The sequence below is a fragment of the Lathamus discolor genome, chromosome Z (assembly GCF_037157495.1).
Source record: "Lathamus discolor isolate bLatDis1 chromosome Z, bLatDis1.hap1, whole genome shotgun sequence".
Taxonomy (NCBI): Eukaryota; Metazoa; Chordata; class Aves; order Psittaciformes; family Psittacidae; genus Lathamus; species Lathamus discolor.
In genome coordinates this window covers 107,532,460-107,548,453 of record NC_088909.1, presented here as the reverse complement: position 1 = coordinate 107,548,453, position 15,994 = coordinate 107,532,460, and the positions used below count along the sequence as shown (strand labels likewise).

Here is a 15,994-nt window from a genome sequence, read left to right as displayed (position 1 = left end):
TGTTGTTGTCTAGCTTAGTTTCAGCTTATAGGCTGAAATATACCAAATTTATAGTTTTTCTTGCATTTTAAGTGACACTGTCACCTATTTTCAGGCCCAAAGGAGAGATGGAAAAAAGATTTCTGAATCAACTAAACCTCATCCATTGCTTTTTAAGGAAGAAGGGAAGAACTTGAAGAGGTTTAAGCATTTTTTTTTTTTTTTTTTCAGGCCTACAACTTCAGTCAGTAACACTGTGCTAATTCAAGACAACTGAAAAGCAAAATTGTTTGTAACAGAATGAGCGACCGGCCAGTTTATTTCTAAGCTGCATTAATTGGAAAACAAAAAGCACAAATGAGTATGATGAATGATGCAAAACAAATTCAAAACAAAATTCTGCAATCCCTCTTACCAGTTTTAAGGAAATATAGATGTTTGTTCCAGCCTTTAAAAAAACCCAAAACCCAACCTTCTCCCAGCCCCCCCAGCCCAATCCAAACACCAAATGCATTCAGTTTTAATAACCTAAGGTGCTATCACAGAAGAAAAATCAGTCTCTAAATATAATGAGCTGTATGTTTACAGTGTCCCTTTAACACCATAGTCTTGATATGATTTTTGTAAATAAATAACAGAATAGAAACACAATTTATTTTTTTTTGTGGGGACTTTTTTATTGGATTTGTTGTTTGTTTTTTTTTTGTTGTTGTTGTTTATTTGTTTGTTTTGTGTTTTTTTAGTATCGTGCTATTTGAAATTTTCTTGGCAATAGGCCAGTTCAAAGATTTCTCAAAAAAGGGAATAGCAGTTGGCTTGTGAATCATTAAATAATTTCTATCCCCTCTTGCTTGCTGGAATTTTCCCTCCCCCCTCTCATTTTAATATCCATCTTGCCATGCCAGGTGTTGAGTGTACTGAAGGGTTTAAAAAGAAATGAAATAAAATCGAAAATACCTATTTCAAATTTCAATAACTGGCTTCTTTTCTAAAGTATTGTTACTGCAATGGAACAGTTTCACATTCAGTCTTTGTTTTAGTTAAACTTTTTAATTGGGCTGTGGAAATGGAGCTCGGATATTTTGCTCAAGTAAACTCGATGGCTAACGTACAACTCGAATGAGAAATGTACAGTTTGAACTGACCATTTAAAGAGACGATTTGTCACACACAGTTTGCATCCATGCAGACTGAGAGCTTTATAATTACAGTATGTACAAAAAAAATTAATTTTTTGTTTTAGTTTATTAAGGCAACCACAACTTGGAAAACATATCCAAAGTGGCATTAATACAATTGCAGTGGTGATACCCTTTGAACATTTTATTTTTATTTTCAGATAAGAACACTTATTCTTCTTTTTTAAGAAATAATTGCCAAGAAAGAACCTATTTTCCATAAGGTGTTGTTTTCTTTTTTCTTTTTTAAACAATCTACTTTATCTATTTTCTTCAAAAGAACATATCAAGGCATTGCTACCTAATGCAAATTATTTGGATCCTGGGATTCCCGTCAGTTTAACTGGGAATTGCAGGTGGCAAGAACTGGTAGGTTTGGGCCCTGTCTTTTTACTCTATTTTTTCTGTTCTGTTTTTTTGGGTTTTTTTTTTTTTTTTAGATCTTTTATCTTTTTTATATTCTTTTTTTGGTGATTTTGTTCATGTTTACTATAACTATATTCCCCAGAAATGTCTTGCTGTTCTCTAGTCGTATGTTCTGAGCATGAAAACAACTTGGTTGATGCATGACCTCTTTTTCACGTGCCATTGAAAATGCCAAGTTGCTTCATAGAAACGTGCTATCCATGTACACCTTATGTTAAATGTTGTGATACTCTGTTGTTCCTTGGAATAGCACTCAGAATGACTGTGCACGCGTGTAAGGCTCTACTTTTCTATTGCCTATATTGCAGCTAGTTGTAACTAGGCAAGTAAATGAGAAAGAAATATATTTCTAGCAGGAGTCAGGCATTTTGGGTTATGCTCACCCAAAGCCTTGTAGGTATATAAAACTGAAAAAAAAAAAAATCAAACAGATTATAACCAAGATCACAGTTGAGAAAATTACACTTTTTTTTTTTTTGTGGTTTTCTTTTTTTTTTGTTGTTGTTTTTTTTCTTTTGTTTCTTTTTTTTTTTTCCTTTTTACAGTGATTTCTACTATGGTATGGTTACTCTTAGTTTCACCTGGCCCGCCAAACAGAATCAGTGTCGAGCACACAGCTCTAGTGACAATGTTTAGCTCTCTGCGAGGATGACCTCCCACCTCCAGGTACAATATGAGAACAGCAATGCTGAGATGCTCATTAGTTTTGGAAACTGTGTAAAGTAGATGCTATCCCCAACTTTGAAACACACCCCCCTCCCCCCTTATCCCCAACCTTTCCCACAGCCTTTCCCCCTCTTTTTTGGGGGGGGCTGAGGCAAAAGCGATGAAGAGGAAGATGTGAATCCCGGCTGGCACAGATTTCCACAATGGGTTCTGGCTGCCGAAGAAATGAAAAAGTCTGTTGTTGCCACAGGGGCAAAGTGGACTGTGCTTCTCCAGTCCTTCAGTCTGGTGTGCCCCGCTACTAGCACCCCACTATCCTATGAGGTGTTCTGGCCTTATGGAAGGCCCTCATTTTCGCTCCCCTTGCCTTTCCGGTGCCGCTTCACTTTCACGTCTTCCTCTTCCTCCTGCAAGGTCTTGCTTTTCCGTTTCCCAATCCGGGGTGTGCGGGACAGAGGGAGAGGTGGTGGAGGAGGAGGAGGAGGAAGAGGAGGCGGCAAGGGTGGCGTCTCTCGAGCCATGTGTATGACAGCCTCAATGGTGGCCATGATTGTGTCTTGAGTGGCTGCTTGCTCCAGTATCAAAGGGTTGAGTGTCGGTCTCTGGCCTCTTTTGCTGGGAAGGTCAATGCATTTTTCCAGAACTGGCATTTGGTCTCTGGAGTCTTCATCAAAGGAAAGAGGTTGCTTCCGAGGACGCCCTCTCCGCTTCTTGACAAAGTTATTGCCTGTCTTTGATTGTCTCTGCAGCCGCTTGGCTTTCAGGATCTTGTTGACATGATCTAGATTCTTCTTCGTGGACAGGATCTTTGTGTAGTTGCACATCTTGCGCACTTCGCACTGGATCGCCTCAATTTCACGGCGCTTGAACCTTTTCTTCAGTGGTGAGCTGGCTGTTGGGAGACAAGGAGAGAAACAGGGGTAGGTCAAACAACAGTGAATGGAAACTGTCCTTTGAATGATTTCAGCATCAGGAAGACTGAATACTTTTAAGCCTAGCAGCCTGAATATGACTACTGAAGAAGCGATGGCTGTAAGAAAGGATTCTAAATAGAAAAATGATTAAAAAGAAGTAAAAAATATTTATTAGAGTCCCAGTAAAATTGCTGTTACTTTTTTACTGTCCTACTTGAAAACACTACTTTGACTATTAAGCAGTTTCCAGAGATTTCTCTTCATCTCTCCCCACTTCTACAGCAACAAATCTTTTCTACAGAAATGCTTCACCGTGGGTTTGTTTCTCATTGCTAAACCTCTAGTGGGAGGGAAGGAAAGACTGCTTAGCATAGCTGTCATATTGGCCCACTGTGATTATTAAACTTTCTATACCCCAAGAATATACTCCTGATGTTTTTACCTCAGCCTTTAATACTAATCATGGATGACAGTATGGAAGAGTTTGCTATTGAAACTGGTGGGCACAGACTAGCTGTGTGTGTCACTTCAACTGTGCCAAATTCATTACCCCATACCTGGGCTTCTTTACTATCATCACTGCAGATACTAACTGAAACTACTCAGTCATATAATTGACTTTAATGGCCCCTAAAGTAAGCTTGCTCCTGGTTCAGATCACTTACTTTAGACCTGAGTGAAGTCCAAAGTAATTAAGTCTCTTGCCAAGGTCACGTTGTGAGTCACTGTCAGAGCTGGAAAGAGTACCCAACACTTCTTGGCTCCTGGTCACTTGCTTAGGACACGAGATTTTGCTCATTTTTCTTAAATTGTCTCATTGTCCTCTACTGAATGTGACATCTGTTCGGAGTTGAGGATTTGCTCACAGATTAAAAGTAACTTTGAGAGAGAAACAATGCATTAATTCTGCTGTTGCAATAACTAGTGCTCCCTTCCACTCCTAACATACCTGTTTTGCACCGTTGGAAGAGAAATGATGGAGTTCAGTATTTCTTTTCCTTAAAGACTAAAACATCCTTCTAAATTAACCTCAGCCCACATCTACTTGCAAACTTAATTTACACCTGACTGTCAAGCAGTCATTTGGGTTTGAAATCCTTGAAATTTCCAGAGCAGCCAAGATTTCTAGAAAGGTTCATTTGGAGGTTATCACTCCCTTCATGGCTAACAGGCTAACCTGGTAGTAGTAGTTTAAATCAAGTTGCTATTGTACCATTTTCTGCAGATAACCAGGAGCTGTCAAGCGGTAGAATCTCCTGTTTTCACTAGGTGCTATGACAGATTCAGCATACAAACCTCACTCACTGGCCTCCCCTCTTGGAGAACATAAATTATTGGCTCTCATACCACCATTGCTTGGATTCAGCAAAGAGCTTGCATAAACAAATCCAAGTTACAATGCAAGAATTAAGAATGAGTCATAAACAAAACACAGGCATATGCTCTCTTATAAACAAAAGACCTGGATGGCCAACTTCCCAAAGTCTGGTTTTCATTAATTACAAAACAAAATACATTTTCCATATGTAACCCACTCCCCATACCAAAAAGAAAAATAAAACCCACTTGCAGTTTGTGATTCACAGAGGACAAAAGAAAAGAAGAATGCAGTCATTTTAGTACCAAAGAAAAAGAGAAAGGAAATGAAATATCTAAGTTGCTCAGAAGCTATTTAGTTGCATGGAATTCCTCTCAAGTAGGTCACCCTAAAAAGTATGGATGCAAGAACCCTAAGGGCAAGTAGCAGTGAGCTATTTCTGAGTCACCTGATCAAAAAAAGCTTAAGTTGTGGTCACACTAAAGGATTATTTTCATCTGGCCTCAATGGTGGTTGACATATACGGTCCCAGTATTTCCAACTTTAAATATCTGACTTCTTTGAGTCCCCCCCAGATCTCAAGAGTAGTTTCAGGTCAGAAGATTTAAAAAATTGAATATTTGGCACACTCTTCATATTCAACTCTCCACCTTTTGACTCTTATTGCTATTATTGCTATTGTCAGGGTACATTTTCAAGACTTTTGAAAAATCCCATATTCAAGATGCAAAATTTTTTCCCAGGAAGTAAAACTGAAATTTTTCAGTTGATGATGGAAATCTTGAAGATGAGAAATCTAGCAGAAATATGGGAAAAATTGCAAGGTTAATGGTGAAATCAGATTTGGCATTACTCTCAACTTTCGTTGGAAAGAAAACAAGCCAAAGGACAGGAAATGAATATGAAAAACAGCATTAGCCAAGTATCTGCAAATATTTTATGTTTTTACTGAATTTAGCCATAGTTGGCTGTTTCTGCTGTTATTACCAGCCCATCGCAGTCAGTGGAGATCTGCTCTGTATAGTTGTTACAGGATGATCTTCATTTCTTAAATGGGAACTCAATGCAATTTAAGGTGACAATGCACATCCTCCTGACACCCTGATGTTGGGTAAGAAAGATGCAGGTTTATTGCCTATCCTGCCAAATCCAACAGGTTTCTGAGGCACCCAAGAGGTCCAGTTCACCCAGGGTGAGTGTCCAGTGGAGCCTGATGGTGAGTAGGCAGTGCCTGAGTAGAGCAGAGATAGGCATCTATTTTCTGCCAAACTGCCTAGTTCTCCAAAATTAACTGACATGCACACAATTATGAGTGGGAATTTGCACTTACATTTAGATCTATAAGTTGAACACCACTCTCAGTGTCTTACTTCACACTGGATACTTTTTTGCCTCATAAAACTTTGCAAGACAACAGTCCTTTTCCTTTCAGAATCAAATACTTATTTTCATTTAGAAAAAAAAACCCACAAACCTTCACTGTTCTATGTTGGCTAACTGCATTAATTTTTCTTTCACAAATGCTTTGGGGTGTTTATGACTTTCCCCGGAAGCTTTTTAGAAGCTACTACTAATACTCTCGCATTTCTTCCTAGCAAGCCTCTGGACTTTCAAGCTCTAGAAACTGTTTGAGTTATTTTACATAGTCTGTCAATAGTCAGAATGCATGGATCAAATAAATAGCATGCTTTCAAGTCAGGCTTTTTAAAGGAGATATTAAAAAACTTAGTATTATTTTAACTTTCAAGAATCACAGACATCTGATTCTACACTTGGTGTAGGGAGACTATGTGGAAAAGAGTTTGATGGGTCTGCAGGGGGAAGATTTGATGAGGTGTGCATATGACAAAATATCAGGGAAATCTGCCAAAATAAACCACTATTGAAGTGAGAGCCATTAGGTGTTACTAACTCATCTGGAAGCTCTTGGTAAGCAATCTTTGATATAAAATATTTTCCTATATTGCCATGTGATATACTGCTCTGCTGAAAACCAAAGCTATGTACTAATCTTTTCCATTTTATCCAGACAGATCCTGCCCAACCCCGTACCCAAATTGTTCGGCACTGTTTTTAGGCTCTGTGTTCTCTTCCTGCACATATTGTGCTGTTTGCACATGGAAATACAGCCTTGGGTGGAAGACTTTTGTCTTGCTCTAGATATAGTGAAATTCATATAGAAGGGTTTGAAGAGGAAGTGGGGAGTAGTAACACTATACATGCAGGCATATGAAAGAGGGAATGTGCTCCTACGGGTATGATACAACATGGTGCATGATAAAAAGGACATGGAACTGTTGGAACAAGTCCAGAGGAGGGCCATGAGGATGATCAAGGGACTGGAGCACCTCCATATGAAGACAGGCTGAGAAAGTTGCAGCTGTTCAGCCTGGAGAAGAGAAGGGTGAATGGAGACCTCATAGCAGCCTTCCAGTATCTGAAGGGAGCCTATAGAGATGCTGAGAATGGACTCTTCGTTAGCGACTGTAGTGATAGGACAAGGGGTAACGGTTTCAAACTTCAACAGGGTAAGTTTAGATTGGATATAAGGAGGAAGTTCTTTACTGTAAGGATGGTGAGGTACTGGAGTGGGCTGCCCAGAGAAGTTGTGAATGCTCCATCTCTGGCAGTGTTCAAGTCCAAGTTGGACAGAACCTTGGGTGACATGGTTTAGTGTGAGGTGTCCCTGCCCATGGCAGGCGGTTGGAGCTAGATGATCGCTAAGATCCTTTCCAACCCTAACTATTCTATGATTCAATGATTCTATGATACAAGATCCAGGTGCTGGGGATACATGGAGGTGGGCAGATTTTGTATGGGAATAGTTATCTCCCCAGGCTGCTGTCTCCCAGGCTGCATGGCCATGCAATGCATCTGTGAAGGCCTGAAGCTACTTAGCAAAATACAGGCCAAAGTGAAGAGAAACTAGAAATGCTTGACATGGCACAGGTGCTTCTACTTTTCCTTTATTTTCCCACCCTCCAAACAACCTCACCTAGCTGTCACAAACAAACAAGAACTAACACTAGTCCTAAAACACAGCCTTACATATTTAAAATAAGGCACAGGGAGGCCCAGTGTTTTTCCTGTCCCCAGGGTACACAGATGCAGTGAGGCTCCATCTCAAAAAGACAAATTGAAACAGCCACAGACCATGCCAGGAAGTCACTCAGGATTGATACAACCTGGAAATAGCTTCTAAGGCAAAGAGAGAAATCTCTACCAAAAATATATATTTCCAAGGATAGCTTAGAGCAGGCTGGAGGACCCACTCCAGCACAGTGGTGTTGAACAAGGTAGATCAAACCCCTTAGAAGTTCTCCATCAGTCCCCTAACTTTATTCTGGATAGCTTTGTTATGTCTGTAGTACTTAAATCCTTCTTACTGCCTGTCATTTTCCATCCTTTCAGAACTGCCTGAGGCCACTTGCCAGAACATGGCACAGAGAAGACTGTTCAACAGCTGGGCTCAGTTTGTCGACTTGGTTTGAATGGAGGACTTTTCAAAGAACTCCCTATTAAATACATGAAACCCATAGCACTGTCCTGTTTTCCCATTAACACAGTTTCTTTCAGTTTTCAACTAAATTATTTCAACATCTGGGCTACAGATAAACCAACAATTTAATTAGATTTCTGAAAATGGAAAGAATGAACTATGCAGTCAAGCATACACTTTCATCTTGAAACTGATCATAAAATATTTGTGTGCTTTCATTCTCTGCTGCACTGAAAATCTATCCTGAGTTTAAATATTAGGAAAGTATGAAAGATGAAACAGAGAATCCTGATTTTTTAATATAAAAAAATATCTTTATAGAGGCTACTTGTTTTCACTATTCATTCAGGAAATGAGAGGAAAATCAAAAGGAGTGCACTGAAACAACACATTCAGTTGAATAATTAAATATGTGATAATTCCATGACTCAGTGATACACATATATTTTGTGAATGTGGTATCAAAGGTTTAACAAAACTTTGAGACTCCTAATACTTGCACATAAGGTAATGTACTGTGGGTTCTTCATTCATTGGAAATTAAGACACAATGCAAGATTAACTTCTCTAACTATACCCAAGAAAAAGCATGATGATGCCTGAATGACTTGGCTCAATTTCTGACTGTATAAAGCCATCATCCTTCTGATCTGATTCAAAATAGAAGCACAAAATACAAGTTGATTGAAAAACATGCTATTCTGACTTATTTATTCTGATATATTTTAAATCACTGTTCATTGCCCCAGACAATTTCCCATTTGCAAGGCAGAATATTATGCTAAAATCACTGAAGTATGCAGAAAGAAATCTCAGCTTCTCCTTAGCTATTCATTATGTACTCTTTGTGTTCATATTAGAGGGATGGGAATGTTCAAATAAATGAACAACAGGGCTGAGAAAGGAACCCAGGAGTCTTGCTTCAGAGTCCCTTGATAGGCCATATGGGTTGGTGCTACTTGCGTTCTCATTTCACAAATGGTGGTATGTGGATAAAATAGATCTGATATGCTGAGATAGGACCATAATGAGAAAGTATTAGAAAAATTGCAGCCAGATTATCACATTAGATATGCACATTTGCAGTTACCTCTCCAATTAGGAAGAATAGTACAAGCACATGTTGTTCATTGTAGTGCCGGAAGGAAGGAGGTAGGGAAGAAACAGAGGGGATGGAGGGAAAAAACATTACCTGCTTCAGATGTTGCTGATGATGAAGGTAGAAGAGATAACACTGGAGTTGGCATTGCAACACTGTCAACAGCTGCTGGTTTCCTTCTGGTCATCATGTTACAGGCAGAACTTTCCATTTTACTATGAAGTGAAGTCTGGTCTGCTTTTAAGTGGGGACCTGCAATTCCTTGGGGAAGAAACAAAATGTGGATGAATACTGATGAAGTCACATGTTTGGGGAATATCTGGAAAGGAGTAGTCAGCTGCTGTTTTCGCTATGCCAATGAATTTATTTCTGTATTTCCCCATGTAGGTGTCTATAGTATGATCCTGATACCAGCAAGGATCATAATTGTTATTTGGCTTTGGTAATTTTGCTTAAGAACATACAGCCTTGGATCTCTATAAACAATGTAGCCAACATAATAATTCCATATTACTACTTTTTCTTCTCCAAGCAAACATACACCCTGATACACGTATAAAGAGAGATCTGCTTCATATCTCTATTTAGTGGGGCTGTCTATCTGTCATTCCCTGGGTAGTTTATTCTCCCACACAGACATACTTCTATAATGACCTGACCCAGTGGGTGTTTTATCTGACTAAAGAGAATGCACAGGAACAGCCTCAATACGTAGCTACCTGTCTAAAGTACATTAAACATATTTTTAGGAGTTCCTTCCCTAATGAAAATTTCCTTAACAACTCACCAAAGAGACAGGAGTTTTTTCAAAAAGAGCAATTTATCACACATTTTTTTCTACCTAGAGATTGCCATGCAGAATATGTAAGTAGTAGAAATATACCAAAGAGGTCAAATATATCAGAAAAATAAAAGTTATGCACTCAGGGATAGCAGATTCCTCCCTTAACAATGTTTCTCAAACTCTCCTACGGTTTGAAGACATTTTGTTTGCTTATAAATGCACCAAATTTTAACTGTTGGATTAAAATTTTACATAATAGATCTCTAACACTCCTGAATGTGTATCTACCTATTTATATGTAATATTTGTGTGAGTTCATGTGTGTGTATACATATTGCATGTGTATCTATATGAATTTACCAGGTGGAAAAAACAGCTAAAATTCCCCAATCACTTTTTTTTTACAATAAGACTGCAGGAATTTTTGCCCATTTTACAAAACTCATAGCAGTTGCTGCTTTGTAAAAATCCAGTATCCCTACTCTCATGAGACCATAGAAGTCTGCTAGGGTGCAGAATTTCTGTTGAGTCTTTGACAACTTATGAAAACCCCTTCCAGACTCTCTGATGCTGGGCTTCAACATACCCAGGATAGCCATTCATTTTACAAAGATAATCCTTCATAAATTCCTACTCTTTTCAAATTTCAATCTGCACCTGGGCCTCAGATAAAAAGCATCAGAGTCTGGCAATTACATTACATGAAGATTCAAAAAACACAGTGCAGTAGAGGTTGAAAGGCTCCTCCTGAGACCACCTAACCAATCCTACCACCCTCCTTAAGCAAGGTTAGCTACAGCAGGTTTCTCTAGACTGGCCAGTTTCGAGTATCTGCAGGGAGGGAGAATCCACCACCTCTCTGTGCAACCTGGCCATCCTCACAGTAAAAATATATGGTTCAGAAATAACCTCCAGTGTTTGAGTGCCCACTGCCTCTTTCCCAGTCACTGGGCACCACTGAGAAGAGCCTTGCTCCATCTTCTTTGTTCTCCCCCATCAGATATTTGTGCACATGGAAAAGATCCCCCTGAGCTTTCTCTTCTCTAGGCTGAACAGTCCCAGTGTTCTCAACCTTTTCTCAAAGGAGAGGTGCTTCAGACCCTTAACCATGTTTAAGGAGATGTTGGGATCAACTGAAAGTTGGACTCTGTCATATATGTGCAGTCTCGATTTTACTGAGGAGCTCAGAACTGAACAGTGTTCTAGTGTGGCCTCACCAGTGCTGAATAAAGGGTAAAGATTGCCTCTCTTGATACGCTGGCAATGATTCTAATGCAGCCCAGGAAGCTGTTGGCCTCCCTTGCTGAAAGGGCACATTGCTGGATCATGATCACCCTGATGTCCACCAGGACTCCCAGTGCCTTTTCCGACAAGCTGCTTTCCAGATGGCCAGCCCCCAAGAGGCGCTGGTACAAGGGGTTATTCCTCCCCAGGTGCAGGACTTTGCACGAGCCCTCATTGAACTTTGTGTGGCTCCCGTCAGCCCATTGCTGCAGCCTGTTGAGGTCCCTCTAGAGGACAGCATGACCCTCTGGAATATCAACCACTCCTCAGTTTTGTATCTTCTCCAGATTTGTTGAGTCTGCTCTACCCCACCACCTTGGTAATTAATTAAAATTTTAGGTAATTTTGGCCACCTTATCAAACCCTGGGGTGCATCAGTAATGACTGGCCTCTATCTGGACTCTGTGACATTGATTATAATCTTTTGCTCTCAGCAGTTCAGGCAGTTTTCAGCTCACCACAGTGTGCATTTATCTTGCCTGTATTTTATCAGTTTGTATATGAGAGATTTATAGAAGACAGTGCCGAAAGTGTTGCTAAAGTCAAAATAAACATCAGATTGGTCAGGCATGATTTATCTTCATAGATTTAGGCTAACTAGCTAACTATTCCCCATCACTTTCTTCTCCTTCATATGTTTGGAAATCCTTTGCAGGATTATTTGCTCCACTAACTTCCAAGGGGCTGAGATGAGGCTGACCAGCCTGTTGTTCCCAGGGTCTTTCTTCTTGCCCTTATTGGACTGACATTTGTTTTCTTGTAGTCCTCAGGATCCTCTCCCAGTCAGCACAACCATTCAAAAATAACTGAGAGTGGCCTCCCAATGACGCCAGCTAGCTCCCTCAACACTTTATGGTCCACCCTGTCAAGTCCCATACACCTGTGTATGTCCAGTTTGTTCACCTGTTCCCTAACCAGAAGAGACTGGCCCGTACCTCACTACAACCTCCTGTCATGTAGTTTTAGAGAGTGGTAAGGTCCCCCCTGAGCCTTCTCTTCTCCAGACTAAACATCCCAGGTCCCTCAGCCATTCCTCATCACACTTGTGCTCCACACCCTTCACCAGCTTTGCTGCCCTTCTCTGGACCCACCCCACTCCAGCAGCTCAATGCCTCTCTTGTAGTGAGGAGCCCAGCACTGAGCACAGAATTTGAAGTATGGCCTCACCAGTGCACAGGGGCATGATCACTGCCCTGGTCCTGCTGCCACACTATTGCTGATACAGGCCAGGATGCTGTTGCCCTTCTTGGCTACCTGGGCACAAGCTGGCTCAGGTTCATCTGACTGTCAACCAACAACCTGTCTGAGTACAGAAATAGGAGTGAGTCAGTATTACAGGTCATGGATTGGTGGATTTGTTCAGAGGAGTCGCTCCCTCTTACAACACATCCTTCCAGAGCTTAAAATCCAGTATTAAGCATCTGAAATGGTTATCTGTTCACCTTCAATTTCTTTCTGCTCAGCTTCTCTATTGCAAATGAGAACAATAATATATCCCTCATCTCAAGAGCAATGCTGCAAAAATAAAATTATCAGCATTCATGAAACATTTATCTATTCATATGAAGGATTAGAAATGTGAAATAAATTAGATATGATGTCACACACTGAATAGCAACAAGAAAATTCAACTGCCAAATAGGTGTTCATTAGGTGAGTGCTATACACTGAATAAAGCAGTATTCCATTGAATAACTGGGATATTTGACTAGGTAATTATGCTTATGGGATCACACCACTATGGAGTTGTGTATACTCAGAACTGAGATTTTGCTTGAATTTGAACCTCAACATTATTTATTCATGAATACAGTTTTTTGCATATGATATGTGCATATGTGGGTATATGTATCAAAACACATAAACATACATGCATGTGTAGATGGTACATAATTATGCTAACAACCTCACGAATTCCACATCTGGTTCTAGTTAAACTGAAGGGCCTATATAAAGAACCCTATGAAAACATGCAGCTGTAACCTGTTGACCTTTATTGATATAAAAAAAAAAAAAAAGCCTCTGTAAAGCTGTGCTTCAACATACCAAGGGACAGTCATTCATTTTTTTCAAAGGTAATCCCTCACAAACCACTTATCCTCTCAAATCTCTACCTGCACACAGTGTTTGCATTAGGGACCTTGATTTATGGATTCCCAGTCCTTGGATGGAGAGGCTGACTTCCTGTTGCCTTGGTTACTTGGATCTTGGTTCAAGGTTAAACTACTCCCAGATCAAAATCAGTGTCAGGCACAGCATCTAACAGCCAGGTTATTGACTACCCTAGGATGCTTAAAGGTCAGAGACCAAAGTGCTGCTTACTGCCTTAGGGGTGAGTCAATATTTTCAGTATTTTTATTCTGTTTCTTCTGAAGAAGTAGTTGCTGCTCAATTACCACCTATCTGGGTTTAGCAAGGTCATACAAATCACTGAGGAAAATCCTCCCCCTACAGAAGAGATACAAATGTAATGAATTACTTCAAAGTCTACATGGCCCAATTGCTGGTGAATCATGGGTTCAGCCATCTGTCTTTTGTTTGAGGCACTTGGTTTCTTCAGCCTATATCACTCACCTGACTGAAATGCTAATCTAAATTGAGGAACAGGAGTAATTTATGGATCTGGAGTGGACAATAAGGAAGAGCCATCAGGTTTCTTTCACAGATACCAAAATGCAAACAGAGACTCAGAGGCACCATAGGAAACCTGCAGAGGTGCAGCTCACAAGGCTGTGATTCCTGCTGCAATACTGGAAGGTCTGTCCCTTGGGTGATGGACCTGCTGGCATGGTATCATCACCTTTATAGGACTTTTTCTTTTCATTCGGGGTTCTCTATTCAGAAGGCCTTACAGAAGAGAACTCCCCAGTTCAGTCTTTGAATCAGGTGATAATAAATCATCTGCAACACTATCATGGGGCAGGAGGGCAGCATTTAACATTCAGACACATATGTGATTCCAGTGTATTTTATCCTTGGTTGCTGCTCCAGAAAGACAACAAGACGGTATATACAGGTGGCCTAATTCAGACCTTATTTATTGTCTGTCTATTTTTGTATTGCCTGTCTTTGTGGATATCCTCCAAGTTAAAGCTTGCTTCATCCCATGAAAGATCTATACCTTAACTTTCCAGAGACCTACTAATAGCACAGACAACACTGCATGCACATGCAAGTGAGCAAAGGACAGCAAAGTAAGGAGGAAATCAGTCATTATTTGCTTAATGAGAAAGGGCAAAGGGAAAAGACAGCTTTAAAAACAAGGGCAGACATGAAGGAGATTACCAAGAACCTAAACCAATAATGGCATGATTATAAATGAATAATCCTAATGATCATAGAATAGTAATTCAAATAAATAAATTAAAAGGGTGAATCAGTAGAAGCACTCTTCTACTTCAGAGCAGATTGGCAGAAAACCTGCATATAAGGAAACACAGTATTGATGTGAAACAGGTCTTTTTCTTTAAGATCTATGGAATTCTCCATTCACTGGCTAAGTAACTTATAAGCCCTGATACACTAGTTTTAAAGGCCTAGTCATTATTGTTGTTGTTATTAAGTACTTAGGTTGCAAGATAAAGTGGTTTAGCTCCATTGTGCAAAGTTCTCTACAAATGGGTTAGATGCTTTACTGTTAAATCATCCTCACTCTGATTATCAAATTAATCTATTTTGTCTCATTTTGTACTCAATATGGAAAGGTTCTTGGACAACATCCACCTTTACTTCTTTAATTTGTGTACAGAATCTAGAACAATGTACACTCAGGCTGGAACTCTGAGTGCCAGTTCAAAAGAGGTAATAAATGTTAATTTGCCACTGGAAAACAGAGAAAAATCAGCTGATAAAAAATTGACAGCAGCAAAGCTTCTGCTAGCAGAAGATTTTTCTTTAGAGAATTCATTGCACTAGATTTCATACTCCCTACATACTTCTGGAGATCCACAGCGATACTTAAATTGTTTATGCATCTGACCACTGTTATCAGAAAACTCTTTACAGACAGTTTTTTTCCCAGTGTCTTTGCACAATGTAGCTTCCCAATGCAGCTGTATAGAGATGCACATCTGGACATCAAGTTACTCAGGCTATTTGCATTTTGATAACTCATCCATTTTGAATAAAGAACCAGAAGAAACCTTGTATCTGAGTGAATCTTCTCTTAAGGCTGATTTTAAACAAATAAGTCAAAAGTTTGGCACTGCATCATATTCCAGAAGGGAGAACCAAATTACTATGTGATAAATGTAGTTAGGGAAAGTAATTATTCTTCTTAAGGTAACATTATTACCCTTCTAACTTACGGAATTCATTTTTCTGGCTTCTATTTGACAGGTATTATCATTTAAAAATAACTGTACTTTCAATGTACAGCACTGCTTTATGAATTTAGGTCCTTTTATCATATACCCTTTTCCACCACCACATTAGAAATTTCAAATTACACCTTATCTGTGAGGGATTTTCTGTTCTGCAGGATGTATCCCCCTGAATAAACCCAAGATCCTGTATAATAATAATAATTTAAAAATATTCTTATTGCCAACACGCAAAAAGTTAAGACATAGAGTCTGTTTTATTTCATTCCAGCTATTTTCCTACTTCTTTTTTCTTTTTTTTTTTTTTTTTTTTTTAAATCAGGATATCTTTAGAGAAAGAAGAGGAAGACTGAGAAAGCTATCATTAGATAGATCTTCCGATCTTTACCTGCAGTAGCACAGTCAGAAGAGCTAATGCTATGATGATAGCTTTGAAATCTCTTAGGAACTGGATAAAGAGAAGTGATAGTGATGAACTCCCAGCTAATAAACACAGAGTGCTTATTTCTGCAGAATGATCAATTT

The 15,994-nt window shown here is 39.5% G+C and overlaps 1 protein-coding gene across 4 annotated transcripts in view; it reads right to left on the bottom strand.

Annotated features, from left to right (window-relative positions):
- Positions 1-265: 265 nt before the first annotated feature.
- Positions 266-15,994, bottom strand: part of SETBP1 (SET binding protein 1) — a 273,582-nt gene continuing 257,853 nt past the window's right edge. For all 4 annotated transcript variants that reach the window (XM_065661718.1, XM_065661720.1, XM_065661719.1 and 1 more), the window contains 2 exons: positions 9,173-9,340; positions 266-3,141 (listed from right to left, as the gene is read on the bottom strand). In XM_065661718.1, coding sequence (XP_065517790.1) covers positions 2,585-3,141; positions 9,173-9,340 — 725 coding nt within the window. In that variant the 3' untranslated portion in view covers positions 266-2,584. The remainder of the gene's footprint in view (positions 3,142-9,172; positions 9,341-15,994) is intronic.